Source organism: Agelaius tricolor, unplaced genomic scaffold (genome assembly GCF_023055355.1).
Source record: "Agelaius tricolor isolate 1412-34295 unplaced genomic scaffold, bAgeTri1.0.p SCAF_9, whole genome shotgun sequence".
Taxonomy (NCBI): Eukaryota; Metazoa; Chordata; class Aves; order Passeriformes; family Icteridae; genus Agelaius; species Agelaius tricolor.
Window position 1 is genome coordinate 39,895,429 of NW_027269269.1, and position 12,839 is coordinate 39,908,267.

Below are 12,839 nucleotides of genomic sequence, written 5' to 3' on the forward strand. Positions count from 1 at the left end.
TAGGTATCTTGTGCCAGGTAAAAATTATTCTGAATGTTTCAAGGTAGTTCAGAAAACAGGGCAATTATTTGAGACCCACTTAGTCTTATAACCTCAAATTGTTTCGGAATTTTAACACTTTTTTTCCATATTATCTGGCATGTTTACTGGGTGAATATTGATTTTTGAGGAAACATTTGCTGTTATAAATTTCTCAAACATTGCTATTGAAAGGCAGCAAAAGAAAAGCCTTGTGTAATGAGTAACCCAGTATGTTAATACAATTATAAGGATACTTGGAATGTTGGATCTTATTTAAAGCATATCTCTTTCCTTTTGCTGCCAAAACCATAGAGATAAAGGCATGAGTTTCACTTAAAAATAAAATTTGTTTCTTACTTGAATTCTTACTTGTTTCTTAAGCAGTTTGTTGCTTATCAGTTGCAAATAGTTTTTGTAAACCATCAAAGCCTGTTTCAGAAGAAACAGATATGCAGAAAATTCATTTAATACTCTACTCCACACTTTTAGATATTTTTTTTTTAGTCAATACAGACAAGCTTAAAAGTTGGTAGGGAGTCATCATTAGAAAGCACAGCAGAGCTAGACAGTGCTGCAGTAATGACTGAAAGCTTATCACAGCATGGTAACAGTGTTTAGGGGTATTTCTGATGCAAACTTTTCATAGAATCTTGTTGAGTTGACATAAAATCCAGACCCTATTTTACTGGAATTACTGTTGCTTAATTATTGTTTAAGCTGTTCTCCTTTCTGTCTCATTGGGCAACACTGCTGACCTTTTTCTTTACATTGCCTTCCTTTTCCTGTTCTTATTTATTCACAAGAGCTGTGCCAGAGGGTATAACTTTTTCCTTGAAAACACAGCTCTCACCACTAAAACCTTTTTGGGTCTGTGGTATTGATTCACTCAGTCCTTCATCATATGCAATGACTACTAGAGCCATTCCAGTTATTATTATTGACATCTCTCTTTTCTCCAATCCAGCCCAAAGGCAAAAACTAATCTCCCTGTTTTGTGCTAACTGATATCTTATCCTACATGAAATTATTTTTTTCTCTCTGATGATTTCCACATCAGATTAATACCCTTTCTATTCACCCTCCAGGCTCTATGCTGCATTTCTCTTTTGGTTTATCACAGTTTTAATTTCCTTTTACTTCTCCTTTAAACTCTCATGCTCTGCCAGCTTCTCCTACTTCATGACATGCTTCTACCTTCCTCCCAGCTTTACTTATGTGCCATGCTCTTACTTTCTCCTTTTCTCAGAACATTTTCATAGCCAAACAATGGTGATCTGTTCCCTCAGGTCTCCAGGATTCAATGCTTGCTGCTAGTTTTCTAGTGTTTGCTGTAGTGTGATGTCCTTCTGGTTTGATAGCTGAGTATATTATTACAATTGCATTCAGACTGAAGATGAATGTGTCACAAATATAAATCACTCAAGTGTGATTGTTGGGAAATGTCTCCTTGCCTACACCCCAGTCAGAACACAGCGCTGTGAGCTGTCAAAAGGCTGTTTCTAATTTAAACTGTGAGTTGCCCAAGGCAGGGAAAGCAGCTCTATGTGTTCATAAAGTCAGAACCACTCTTACTTTTTGTCCTCGATTATTTATAGTACTTTTAAGGAAAAATCATTGTCTCTGTAGCTGAAGGAAAAGTGGTGCTTTTGTGTTTTGAATTGATGTGAGATGAATTGTCTTTGCAGAACCTACTCTTCCCAAACCAGCCTCTGCAGCCCAACAGCAGATATTCAGTGTCACCAACTGGGGACCTCACCATTACCAACATCCAGAGGTCTGATGCAGGCTACTACATCTGTCAAGCACTGACGGTTGCTGGAAGCATTTTAGCAAAGGCTCAGCTGGAGGTTACTGATGGTGAGCTCTTAGAAATTCCTATTGTTTTTTTTTTCCTGTCAAAAGTACATTAAAAGCAGTGTAAATAAAGGCGTATGAGATCACATAAATCATCCAAGTAAATGGACAATTTTCTATAGGAAATAAAGTGAGAAAAGGTCTCTGTATTTGCCTATAGAGTAAAAAAAGGCATCAAAGTCTAGTTTGCCTTTTACTTGCTTTCTGGAAGTTTGTTAACAATGGAAAAAAGGGACACACCAGCTTAGAATAGGTTTGGTGAGGAATGAAGCTGCTTGGTTTGCTAGAGCTAAGATAGGTCTGGAAAAAAATAACACCCCAAAAAATGGCGAATGAATAGGTTTGTAATTAAAGCAGTGAACTGAAGTGCAAAGAAATGTACCTCCATTTCTACCAGTCCCCAGTCCTATCTTAGACATGTAGGTAATGTGTCCTTAGCTCAATTAAATGAACACAGTTGCTCTGGAGGTGGTGGAGTACCATAGGTTTAGACTGCCTACAGCATGTAGCCCTTTAGTCCCTCCATGAATAAAGCACCAGCCTCAGAGCTGTGTTCCAAGAATGCCTCAGTAGGAGTAGGTGTGAAAAAAAGTCATGAAAATCCATGGATAGAGAAGAGTTTTCAGGGAAGGAAAAGAATAATGTGGTCTTGGATAGAGAAGAGTTTTCAGGGAAGGAAAAGAATAATGTGGTCTGTTTTGATGCCTTTCATTTCAAATTTTTGGGTTTGATATTCATCCTGCCTTGAGGTTTCCCATCTACAAACATGAATCCTTTTCATATGTCAGGAATCCTGTTGATATCCCTCTTCATCTTATTGTGGATAGAAGGCAGTTTGCATCCTTTCATGTTAGCAAAGAAAACAAGAGAATCCCTCTTATACTCAGAGACAGTGGCATTCCCCAGCATCATTATTCCTTATCTTAACTGACACATTAAATATCTCCTGACAGACTTTGATGAATTTTTGCCATTAAAACTGTTGTTATATGCAGAGGTCTACTTTTACTGTTCCCTTAGAGACCTGCCTGCACCATGAAAGTTTGAAAAGATGTCTAATTTTGAATAATCTGCCTTTTCACAAGAGCATATTCATCACAAGTGACAGGTAGAGAGGTTCAGGCTCATATTATAGAGGTTTGAGCATTAATTTGATGCCTTTTCTTTGTTTTCCAAAAGCTGCCTATATTTTTATGACAAGGGGAAATAATTTCTGCCTTATCCTTGCATCTCTTTAAGCATACTGCTTTTCTGTAGTTCCTGGAGACTAAAGACTTGGCTTTGCTCTGCAATGTCTTTAAGTCCTTCCTCTCATGGTCTATGACAAAATGATGCATTTTCATTCAATTCAAATTTAAATGTAGATTAAAAGGTCATTTAAAAGGAATGGAAAGGCAATATTTTTTAATATCTGTCCATAGTGCTGCCTGATTCAGGGCCATGACTGTGATTGGAATAAATAGAACACACCAACATTGGCTGGGAGGACATTGAGCTGTTAAATGGTCACACCTGCTGATGCTGCACAGATTTACAGGAACAGGCGCTGAGCGGATCAAATCAGGTTCAAGGATGCTAGTGATGAGAAATTCTTCCTTTTGACAGCCAAGGGCTTTGATCCACCTTTATCTATTTCTTGTGTGGGGAAAAAAATAAATCCTAATTGATCCCTTTGGAATTTTCATTAGTTTGTTTGGAAAGCCAAGGGAAAGTGTCCCTGCTGAAAGTCAAGCTCATCTCTGGGTAATTCTGATTAAAGGCTGCGTGCATTCCACATAGCCTGAGAGCAGCAGAGCCACCAGCTAATGCTCTCAAGGAGTGCAGGGCCTGCCTTCCTCAAATGCTTTCCAGAACCCCCTGTCAGCATGATCATTATGAAATAATACAAGATTGCTTTATAGAAATACCATTTCATCCCGGAGTCAAAGGGCGGGTGAGGTCAGAAGAAAAGTGCCAAAACAACATTATGGAGCTGAGATTATGTGAATAAATGTACCATTAGATCACAGATATTTTTTTTAATTGCTTTTAGTTAGGAAGTTAACCATAAATGTCTAAATAATCTGTTTTGGTTGATGCTGAGCAGAAGTTATGGGAGCTAATGACTTTTATCAGCAGGGAAATCTAATTTAATAGTTTTAAGAATATAATAAAAGATAAACACTGTGCGTGCTAGCTATATGCTTAAGCATTAGTGTTCTAGTTTTTGGCTGGTGATTTCAGTTTTACTTCCTAGCCCAGAATTTTTCTGTTTGGTTAATGATTTAATAATAGTGGCGAGCCATCTTTTTCATTTTGAACACATTTTTGTTTGATCCAGAGTAATTTAGATCCAATTGAAGTTCCAATACAGAATGAAAACATGTCATGTGCAGAAAAACAAGTGCTTAATTATACCATATATAGCAGTGTTTCAGTTGTTACATTTTTGCACTTACAAGTCTTTACTGGAAATATTTTTAACTCAAGTGTTCACATGAGAAGAGATTACTAGCTGTGATGAAATGTGCTGAGTTGAGTGATAATTTTGCTGATTATGGACTGTGCTAAGAGCCGTCAGCGTATTTGAAATTCAAATCTTGTGTTTTCTTGAAAGGCTATCATGTAATTCACTGTCTAATGCACATCTGGAAAAGCAAAATCAATTTAAAAATTGAAGAATCTTAGCAATCCTTTCAAACCCAAGAAATGAATATGCAGCTCACAATCTTACAATGACAGATCATGCAAATAAACCAAGTGCTTCCATCTCTGTCTATGCTCAACATAAAAAGAATAGTTTCCAATTAGTATTTGTCAATCATGCACAGAATATTTTGGAGAAGATTTTAATTTCTCCTCAATAATTATTAAAATTTATTAATAAATGTTTCACAGTTTACTTGTCTACAAATCTGACCACCGTGATTGTTAGCCCTCATCCAAAGTATATTACATGTTTTATGGCAAGTGTGACAGTTTCAAACAGGAGAAATTCAGAACGACTTCACAACTTCCTGGGAAGCTCTTCTGCAAAAAAAAAAAAAAAAAAGACAGACCAGGGATTGGTCTCTGCTTTTCTACCTTTCAGACAGAACCCTGCTCTATCATGAGTGTTCATGATGTGGATTTCCTTACTTTTGTCTGATTTTACCCATCATTTCACCAGGAAAATTTTTTTAAATTTTGATTTTGGAAGTGCCAAAGTAAAGACTTCATTTTGTCTTTCTCTTAATTTCCATTTTAATTTGACCACATATCCCCAAATTGAAATATGGTTTCAGTTGATCCAACCTGCATTTATAGTGAATAAAATGTTAATGAACAAATATAATTTGTCCTGTTCCTATCATCTCTTCAAAAATTAAGATGCATTTTAACATGAAAGGAATCTGTTAATTTTTCAGTTACCAGAATATGAGGATGTATGGATATTGGCAAATAGTTTCAAAACCATTTTAAAAATTAAAGTAATTTTGAAATCAACTTCTGTTTTACCATGCAAATATGTTTGTGGGCACACAAAATGTTTTTGTGGAACAGATACAGATGTTTCCAGCTAGGAGAAAACTATGAAAAGAAGCCAATTAAAAGGTTTAAAAAGCAAATAACAGTCCCCACACCATTTTGTGGCTATTTTTCACTAGCTCTCTGTTCTTCATAATGCTTCTGACATATTATTATTTTAAACTCTAACCTAGTTTTGGATCCTTACTAATGAGGACCTAAGTAGCAGGAATGCAAGCACACACATGTTTTAGAGAAGATTTACAAGTCATGGTTGTGAAGACAATACAGCCGTTCACAGATCAGTGGAAACTCTAAGTGTTCATTTAACCTTTAGCCTTAGTGTCATGGAAACCTGTAGTGGTCTTTCACCCATAACACCCTTGAAAATGAAGATTCCTTCTGGCCAGGAGGCTTTCAATTACACTATTGATCAGAGCTATTTAAAGGATTATGAGCTCCTCATTTGGGCTGTAAAAAAAATCTAATTACATGCCAAAGAACAATTTCTGTAATGCAGTAGGTTTTGAAAATACCTGCATTGCTACACATATGGAAGACACTTAGATGAAGCAAATAACTGCAGTGGAATAGCTAGCAACTTAAATAGTAATTCTTCCTTAATTTCCAGCTACCTAGAATACTGGGATTTGCTGGTTTCCATTAAATCTAAAGGATAACTTGCACAGCTGAGTTTTAATTTGAATATACTCATGCTGCAGCTACCCTGATAGTATGTGGGAGCTGAGATCCGTTTTTATTTTGCCAAATGGCTGAACAACTATGCAGTCATAAGGAACCTTAATGAGATTAAACATTTTGTATCAAGGTGAAAATGCATTACATTTTTCTTGTTATATAGTGTTTCCTGTCCTATCTCTTTAAGTTCAGTGGGTGATATTTCAGAATTTCCAAAATAGCTTTCACATTCTGGTGTTAAGAAATAACACATTGGCTGCATTGGCTTTCTGTTTTCAGTTCAAAATATGTATTGGCTTTCTATTTTCAGTTTCAATTTCAATGAATGTGATGAGCTCACACTCCAAGGTGTGATTCTGACAATATTAATGATTCTGATCTTTGTGAATCTTTTTAACAAGTAAAAAGGTAGGTAGTATTTTTGCAACATTAAAATTTCAGAAACAATTATTTTAGGCATAAAATGTGCCACTAACATATCCCTGATACGTTTTATTTAATAAATAATGCAATTAAAGCACTTTGGATCTGTTGAAGGTTCCAGAGGTCTGCATCTCAAACAGCTCAAATACAACAGAAGCCATATTGCTTCACAATAAATTGTTTTCACTTCATTGTTAGAGTCAGGTGTTGTGTATGGACTACAGTAAACAGATTCTCAGCTAGAATAAATGATTCAAACTCAATTGACATCAGCAGAGGCAGGCTAACTTGCACCAGTTTAGAAGTCAATCCTGCCTGCTACAATATTTAATACCAGTCACACAATTGTTCATCTGTTCAAAATTTAAAACAGCAGCAGTACGGCTGGTAAATATATAAAAATACATTAAAAGGAAAAAGAATTCTTAATTCTGTTATACTGATTTTTTGCATCAGTTCCAGCCATGTGTATATTCAAGTATTTCACATTCAGTTTGTATAAACACATTCTTTAGAAACAAAGGTCATATTTTGTTGCTTAACAGATGGCTCAGACAAAAGATTCAACGACAGAATTATGTGGGATAAAATGATCTTGTAAGAAAAGTGAGCATGAGCATTTTACCTCATCTTCAGGATATCCCACTGGTCATGGAATGAGGCTTATGCACAGCCAAGCACTCTCTCACTGGTTGCAGGGTTCTTTATTCAGTATTGCAAGCATGCAGATGTAAATTATCAGGGAAAAAAAAGGGAGTTCGTGGCTTTAAAAGGTGAGGAAATTATCGGATAAGTAAGCTGTTAAATGGTGTGATTGAGTTTGAGCTTTTCTCTGCTGGAAAGAACAGTACTGTCATTTAGATCACTCAGATTATGAAAATGTTTTGTATAACTGTTAGATATTTTTGCTGGTGAAAATTTGCAAATAGACTAGGAATGGGGGATGTGGTTGGTACCCAGGCTAGAATAGCTGTAGCTGTAGTGTTTCACTTTAACGGAACAGATTTCTCTATTAGACCATTAATTGGGTAAGCCATTAAACACATTTTGATGTGACATCAAAGGTGTGTTTTAATTTGTGCTTTCCCAAATTGGAAGAAAAGAGTGATGCACTTCAATTCTTCACTGATTCAAGGTCTTAATTTTCATCCTATGTAAACCAAATCAGCCTGATCTTTGCTAACAGATATTTTTCTATCTACATGTTATCTTGCAGTGGTGAAACAAAACTTACTGAAATGCTTTTCAAATTTGCCAACTAATTGATAACCTGTATCTATGGCTCCTCCAAAAATAACGTTTTTAGCCTCTTAGAGGCTGGCTTCTTAAAACTTGTCCTGCATGGTGGCATAGGGCTCACAGCAGCAGCAGCAGAGGTGGTTAAAGGTGTGGATACCAATGCCTGTGCCACTGTTTTAGTCCTGACAGATCGGCCTCCACCCATCATCCTCCAGGGCCCCGTCAACCAGACGCTGGCAGTGGATGGCACAGCTCTGCTCAAGTGCAAGGCCACTGGCGACCCCCTCCCTGTCATCAGCTGGCTCAAGGAGGGGTTCACCTTCCTGGGCCGGGACCCTCGGACATCCATACAGGACCAGGGCACGCTCCAGATCAAAGCTCTGCGGGTGAGTGATGGCAGCACCACGGGTGTGACGGGTTCTGCATGGCCACTTTGGAGCTCTTGGTGTGTGCCTCAGGCAGCTCTGCCACCTTCCTCTTGTCTTCAGAATTAACTCGTCTTTGCTGCTGTGCAGTTCTCACCAAGTCGTTATCCATTCTTTGATGTTGTGTAGGAAAGGGCAGGGAAAGAAGAGCGAAACTAGCTTCAGATATTTCTATGAGAATTGCCTAAAAACAGAATCAGTGTTTATGATCTTGTGTATGTTGCAATAAAACACATGAATTGGGGATAGATAGAAATATAAAAGAACAGTCCTTTCTTTTCACCGGTCTTACCCTGAAGCCATTGGCCTCTCTGTCAAAACTTAGAGCAGTTCCTTGGCAGCACCTGACCGTAATTTTCCAAGTACTTGTGCTAACACGTGATCTGGAGCTCATCAGGCCTTGACCATGCACTTTCTCCATCAACAACTCATCAGTCCCGAGCTGGCTGATTTATTCCAGTGTTATGCTTCCTGAAAATGTTCCACCAGGCTGCAAATGGGAAAAGACAACTAATACTGTAGCATACATGCAGTCGTATGCAGAGGGATTTCTATTAAAAATTAAATACCTATTGTAATATTTACATTTTTACACATGAGATAGTACAATAATCTCTAATACTTCTAATAGGATAAAGTCATATGTTTTTGATAAATATTGCATCACTGATCTCTATTTTGGCTTTTAATTTTCCCTGTTCAAAGATAAACATGTATTTGTGTGTATTTGGACAAGCGTGCATATGGAAAAATAGCGAGTTAAGTGTACTTATTTGTCAAGAACTTGAAGATAATTTTAGAAACCATTTAATTTAGTCAGCAGAAATGTCTGCACTTAATTTTCCCATCCAAAAAAATGTCAATAAACATAGTACTAATGGCAAGAAATAAAGAGCAGTTATGTTTTCTGATGCCGTCTCATCAGTGATCATAGATGAATTGTGAACTGCCGTGGAACAAAATAGAATTTATTAAAAAATTTATGCTAGCTTGCCTTGAGTAAACAATTTGTCGTTCCTCCCTGGGCTGAAGGCAGGTTTAGGCCATGAAGGTTAATGCATTTTTCCTGTAGAGCTGGATTAAAGGGTGCGCTTGAATAGCCAAGATTCCCCAGTAGTGTTAGAAAGCAGCAATTAAAGGTGGAAGCTTAGTGATTTCAAACAAACTTTCAGGCATTGATGATGGGCTTCTGTGGAGTGTCCACGAGGCAGAAGCTCTTGGGATACCTGTCTGCATGCTGCTATGCAAACAATGAAATTGCTTCTGAATCGTGCCAGAGCATTAATCTCACTGTTAAAGGCTGTGTCTGTAAACTAAAGGAAAATAAAATTGCTTGCAGAGGAGAAGAAAACAGTATTAGTAGTGAGTGTGGTTCTGAAAGACATGAGACTTTTATTGATTCCTAAGTGGCTCATTCACTAGTAACCAATTTTCCTTAAAGGCTCAGAAAGGCTTTTTTAGAAACTCCTCTGTAGCAGTAATGTGCACTGTTTGTTTGACTCAGGTTTAAGAACAAAAACTACACAGAAATATAGACACATTTTTTCTCTTGTGCCTTGCAAATTTTAATTAAACATGGATTTAAATGAGAAATGCTTAACTTTTCTCTCAGGTCTACCTAAACAAGGACTAGCAGCACTTCCTAAAGAAAAAAAGGGCCATGAAAATGTCCAAGTATGTTTACATCCCCAAGTTCAAAATGAATTAATAATTTCCATTCACATGTTCTCAGCCTTCTGGGTGAGGATAGATTTAGATTAGGTATCAGGAAGAAATCTTCCCTGTGAGGGTGGTGAGGTACTGGAACAGGTTTCCCAGAGAATTTGTGGATTCCCCATCCCTGTCCAAGGCCAGGTTGGATGGGACTTTGAGAATCCTGGTTTAGTTGGATGGAATTCTGAGCAACCGTGGCAGGGAAGAGATGGAATGAGAGGATCTTTAAGGCCCTTTCCAACACAAACCATTTTCTGATCCTTTTCTGCTGTTTCTGTTACAGCACAGTCTGATTCATGAGCCTGCAACAGTCACATGGGCCACGGTCATGACATGAACATAGAGATTTTTCTGATCAGCCAATCTCTCAGTTGCCCTGAAGAACACAACTAAAAACTCACATATATCACTCATTCAGTTCACCTTCAGACAGTTCAGGACTGATGGAAAACTCCTTCCTGCTGTAGAAATGTGCCACACCAGGATTAGACACCTGCATTAACTAAGGAGCAAAACTCTATTTTATTAAATAGTAGAGACTTTTCTATTCACCTCCCCGTTTGGTTTTTTTTTTCATAGTACAAAAAAAGTATAAATAATTGAATTACCAACACACTAAATCTTTATCTAATCCATCCACAACCTGGATGTTAGATAATTTGCCATAGCTTGCAAAAAGGAGTGTACTTCCAGCTTGCTTTGTTTGCCTTCTACAAGTTACTCTGTTGTGTACACCACATACCTCACTGAGTGCACCATCTGTCACAGTAGCACACAAATGAAGTTGAGAACCATAGCCTTGAGAAATATTCCCCATTATCACATAATGAAGAATTATATATTTAATAAAATCTCAGAGGAAGCAAAATAAAAGACTGCTTCAGAATGCTATAAGGCTCTCTCCTCTGGAAAATCTCTCCTTTCAAGGGTCTTTCTCATTTCAGTAGCAGCACTGCTGTATTTTGAGTCTTTGAGCCATTGTCAGAGGGGTTTTCATCGTTGCTTGTATTTCACACAAATAACCATCTCCTGAAATGCAAGTTATGCTCATTCAGAAAATTGAGCTGGCATTAATGAGTTGCTTCCTCGCCTAAGAATGGTACACTGCATTCTCAGTGTATCTGAAGAAAAACAGCAACAAAATTCGAGCATGACAAAGCTAAAAATCAATTAAGTATATATCTACAAATAATCTACAGAGCATCTTGCTTTTTTGTCTTGACATATAAGGACATATGCTACAGTGCCAATCTGCACTTAACAGAAAACTCGTTACAATTCCTTAAAGCCCAATAAAGCTTCTTGGATGCAAGTTCTCTTTCCATCAAGTCATGTGAAGGTGAATAAAATTCTTCTTAATCACTAGAGTCAGCACTCTCCCTTTTCTGCTTCCATCTCCATACTACCATGCTTTATGCATCATGGAAGGAGAGCTCCTCTATATATTTTGTGCTTTTTAAACTTACCATTTTCCATCCATCCCTGTAGTCTTCACTTGTTCCTGACTCAGAAATCTTTATTTTAAAAATTTTAAACAGGAAATAGGAAAACCCTTGGCAAATTTGCTAATAAAATTATTATTGGCAACCTAATTCAAAGCAGTTTCCCCAAATAAATCTAAAATATTTGAACTGACAAGGGAATCACAATAATTTTATACAAATGCAATTTTTTTTTGCTACCAAAGGGCCTTGCAAGCCTGAAATAAAATCCCATGTGAGATGGAAGAAAGGTAAGCATGGTGTAGGATCTAACTTAATGCTGCTGTTGGGAAATTGCTTGGAGTACTGTCTATGTAGAGAGAGCCACTGTTAAGAGAGAACTGTTACGTTTTAGCAGCATTTGTATGTAGGGTGTATAGAAATTACTTCATCTGTCATAAGACTCTAAGGTGATGTAATATCCTTCCTGGCACTGGAAACTGGACCTATGGGTCATCCTGGGATAAGAAATGCTGAAATTTTACCCTCTAAGAGGTTAATAGTTGTTATATTGTATATGTATGTTACCTGATTTCACCTGCATTTTTTGTAACCAATGCAAACACTGACACTGTCAGTGCTCCATTCTGGAGCATTTACAGTACTGGTACCATTAACAATATGAAAATTAGAATTAGTAAAGTATTAGAAGCAAGTAATCTTATTATAGTTCTCTAAATGAAAGCCACCATTAAATGATTGCTTGAAAATGTCTGGTGCCTTCTAGTCTGGTGCAAAATGTAGGCTAAGTCCTTCTTAGCAAGGAGCATTTAGAAAAAGAAAATAGGAGTAAACTCAGCTGATTCTAAAAGGTTGTTAAAGCTGCCCTTATGCCCTTTTCATGTCCAGCTCTCTGATACTGGGACTTACACTTGCGTTGCTACGAGTTCCAGTGGGGAGACGTCCTGGAGTGCTGTGCTGGAGGTGACAGGTAAGAGATGCCCAGGGATGTGCTCCACTTGGCACACCAGGAAAGTATAGTCCATATGACATCAGTCTGAGTCAAATGATTCTAGAACTTCTGGGCTTGACATGGAGAAGTTTTGGATGAGAAAGAAGGCTATGTTCCTTCTCACACATCTTGTATTTCATTGCTGTTGTCTTGTAATGCCCATTGGCATCACATCATATCTGTGTCCAGTGACTGCAGTATGCTCTAATTCTTCTAACAGGAGCATTAATAAAACATGGATTTATCCAGTAATAGGCTTGGGCAAGAAAAATCCAGAGTGCTCCCTGTGAGTACTGCAGTTGATTTGAATACAGGAAATTTCTCAGCAACCAAGTTTTTGGTACTTTATGTAGATTTCAACTAGCTCGACTTTTTTGTTATTCTTTCTTTTCTTTATATATATATATATATTTATGTATAAACTTTTGAGTTTTGCTTTTTTTTCTTTATTATGTACTTAAAGACTGAGAGCCCTTCATCCAAAAACATGTGGTAGTAATGCAGTTGTTGATTTAGTTCTTTATAGATTAAGAACATCCGTTATGC

The 12,839-nt window shown here is 37.3% G+C and overlaps 1 protein-coding gene across 14 annotated transcripts in view; it reads left to right on the top strand.

Moving 5' to 3' along the window:
* The window catches only part of ROBO2 (roundabout guidance receptor 2), a 1,036,281-nt gene that overhangs the window by 930,551 nt on the left and 92,891 nt on the right, over positions 1-12,839 (top strand). For all 14 annotated transcript variants that reach the window (XM_071433684.1, XM_071433685.1, XM_071433686.1 and 11 more), the window contains 3 exons: positions 1,707-1,878; positions 7,903-8,108; positions 12,191-12,272. In XM_071433684.1, coding sequence (XP_071289785.1) covers positions 1,707-1,878; positions 7,903-8,108; positions 12,191-12,272 — 460 coding nt within the window. The remainder of the gene's footprint in view (positions 1-1,706; positions 1,879-7,902; positions 8,109-12,190; positions 12,273-12,839) is intronic.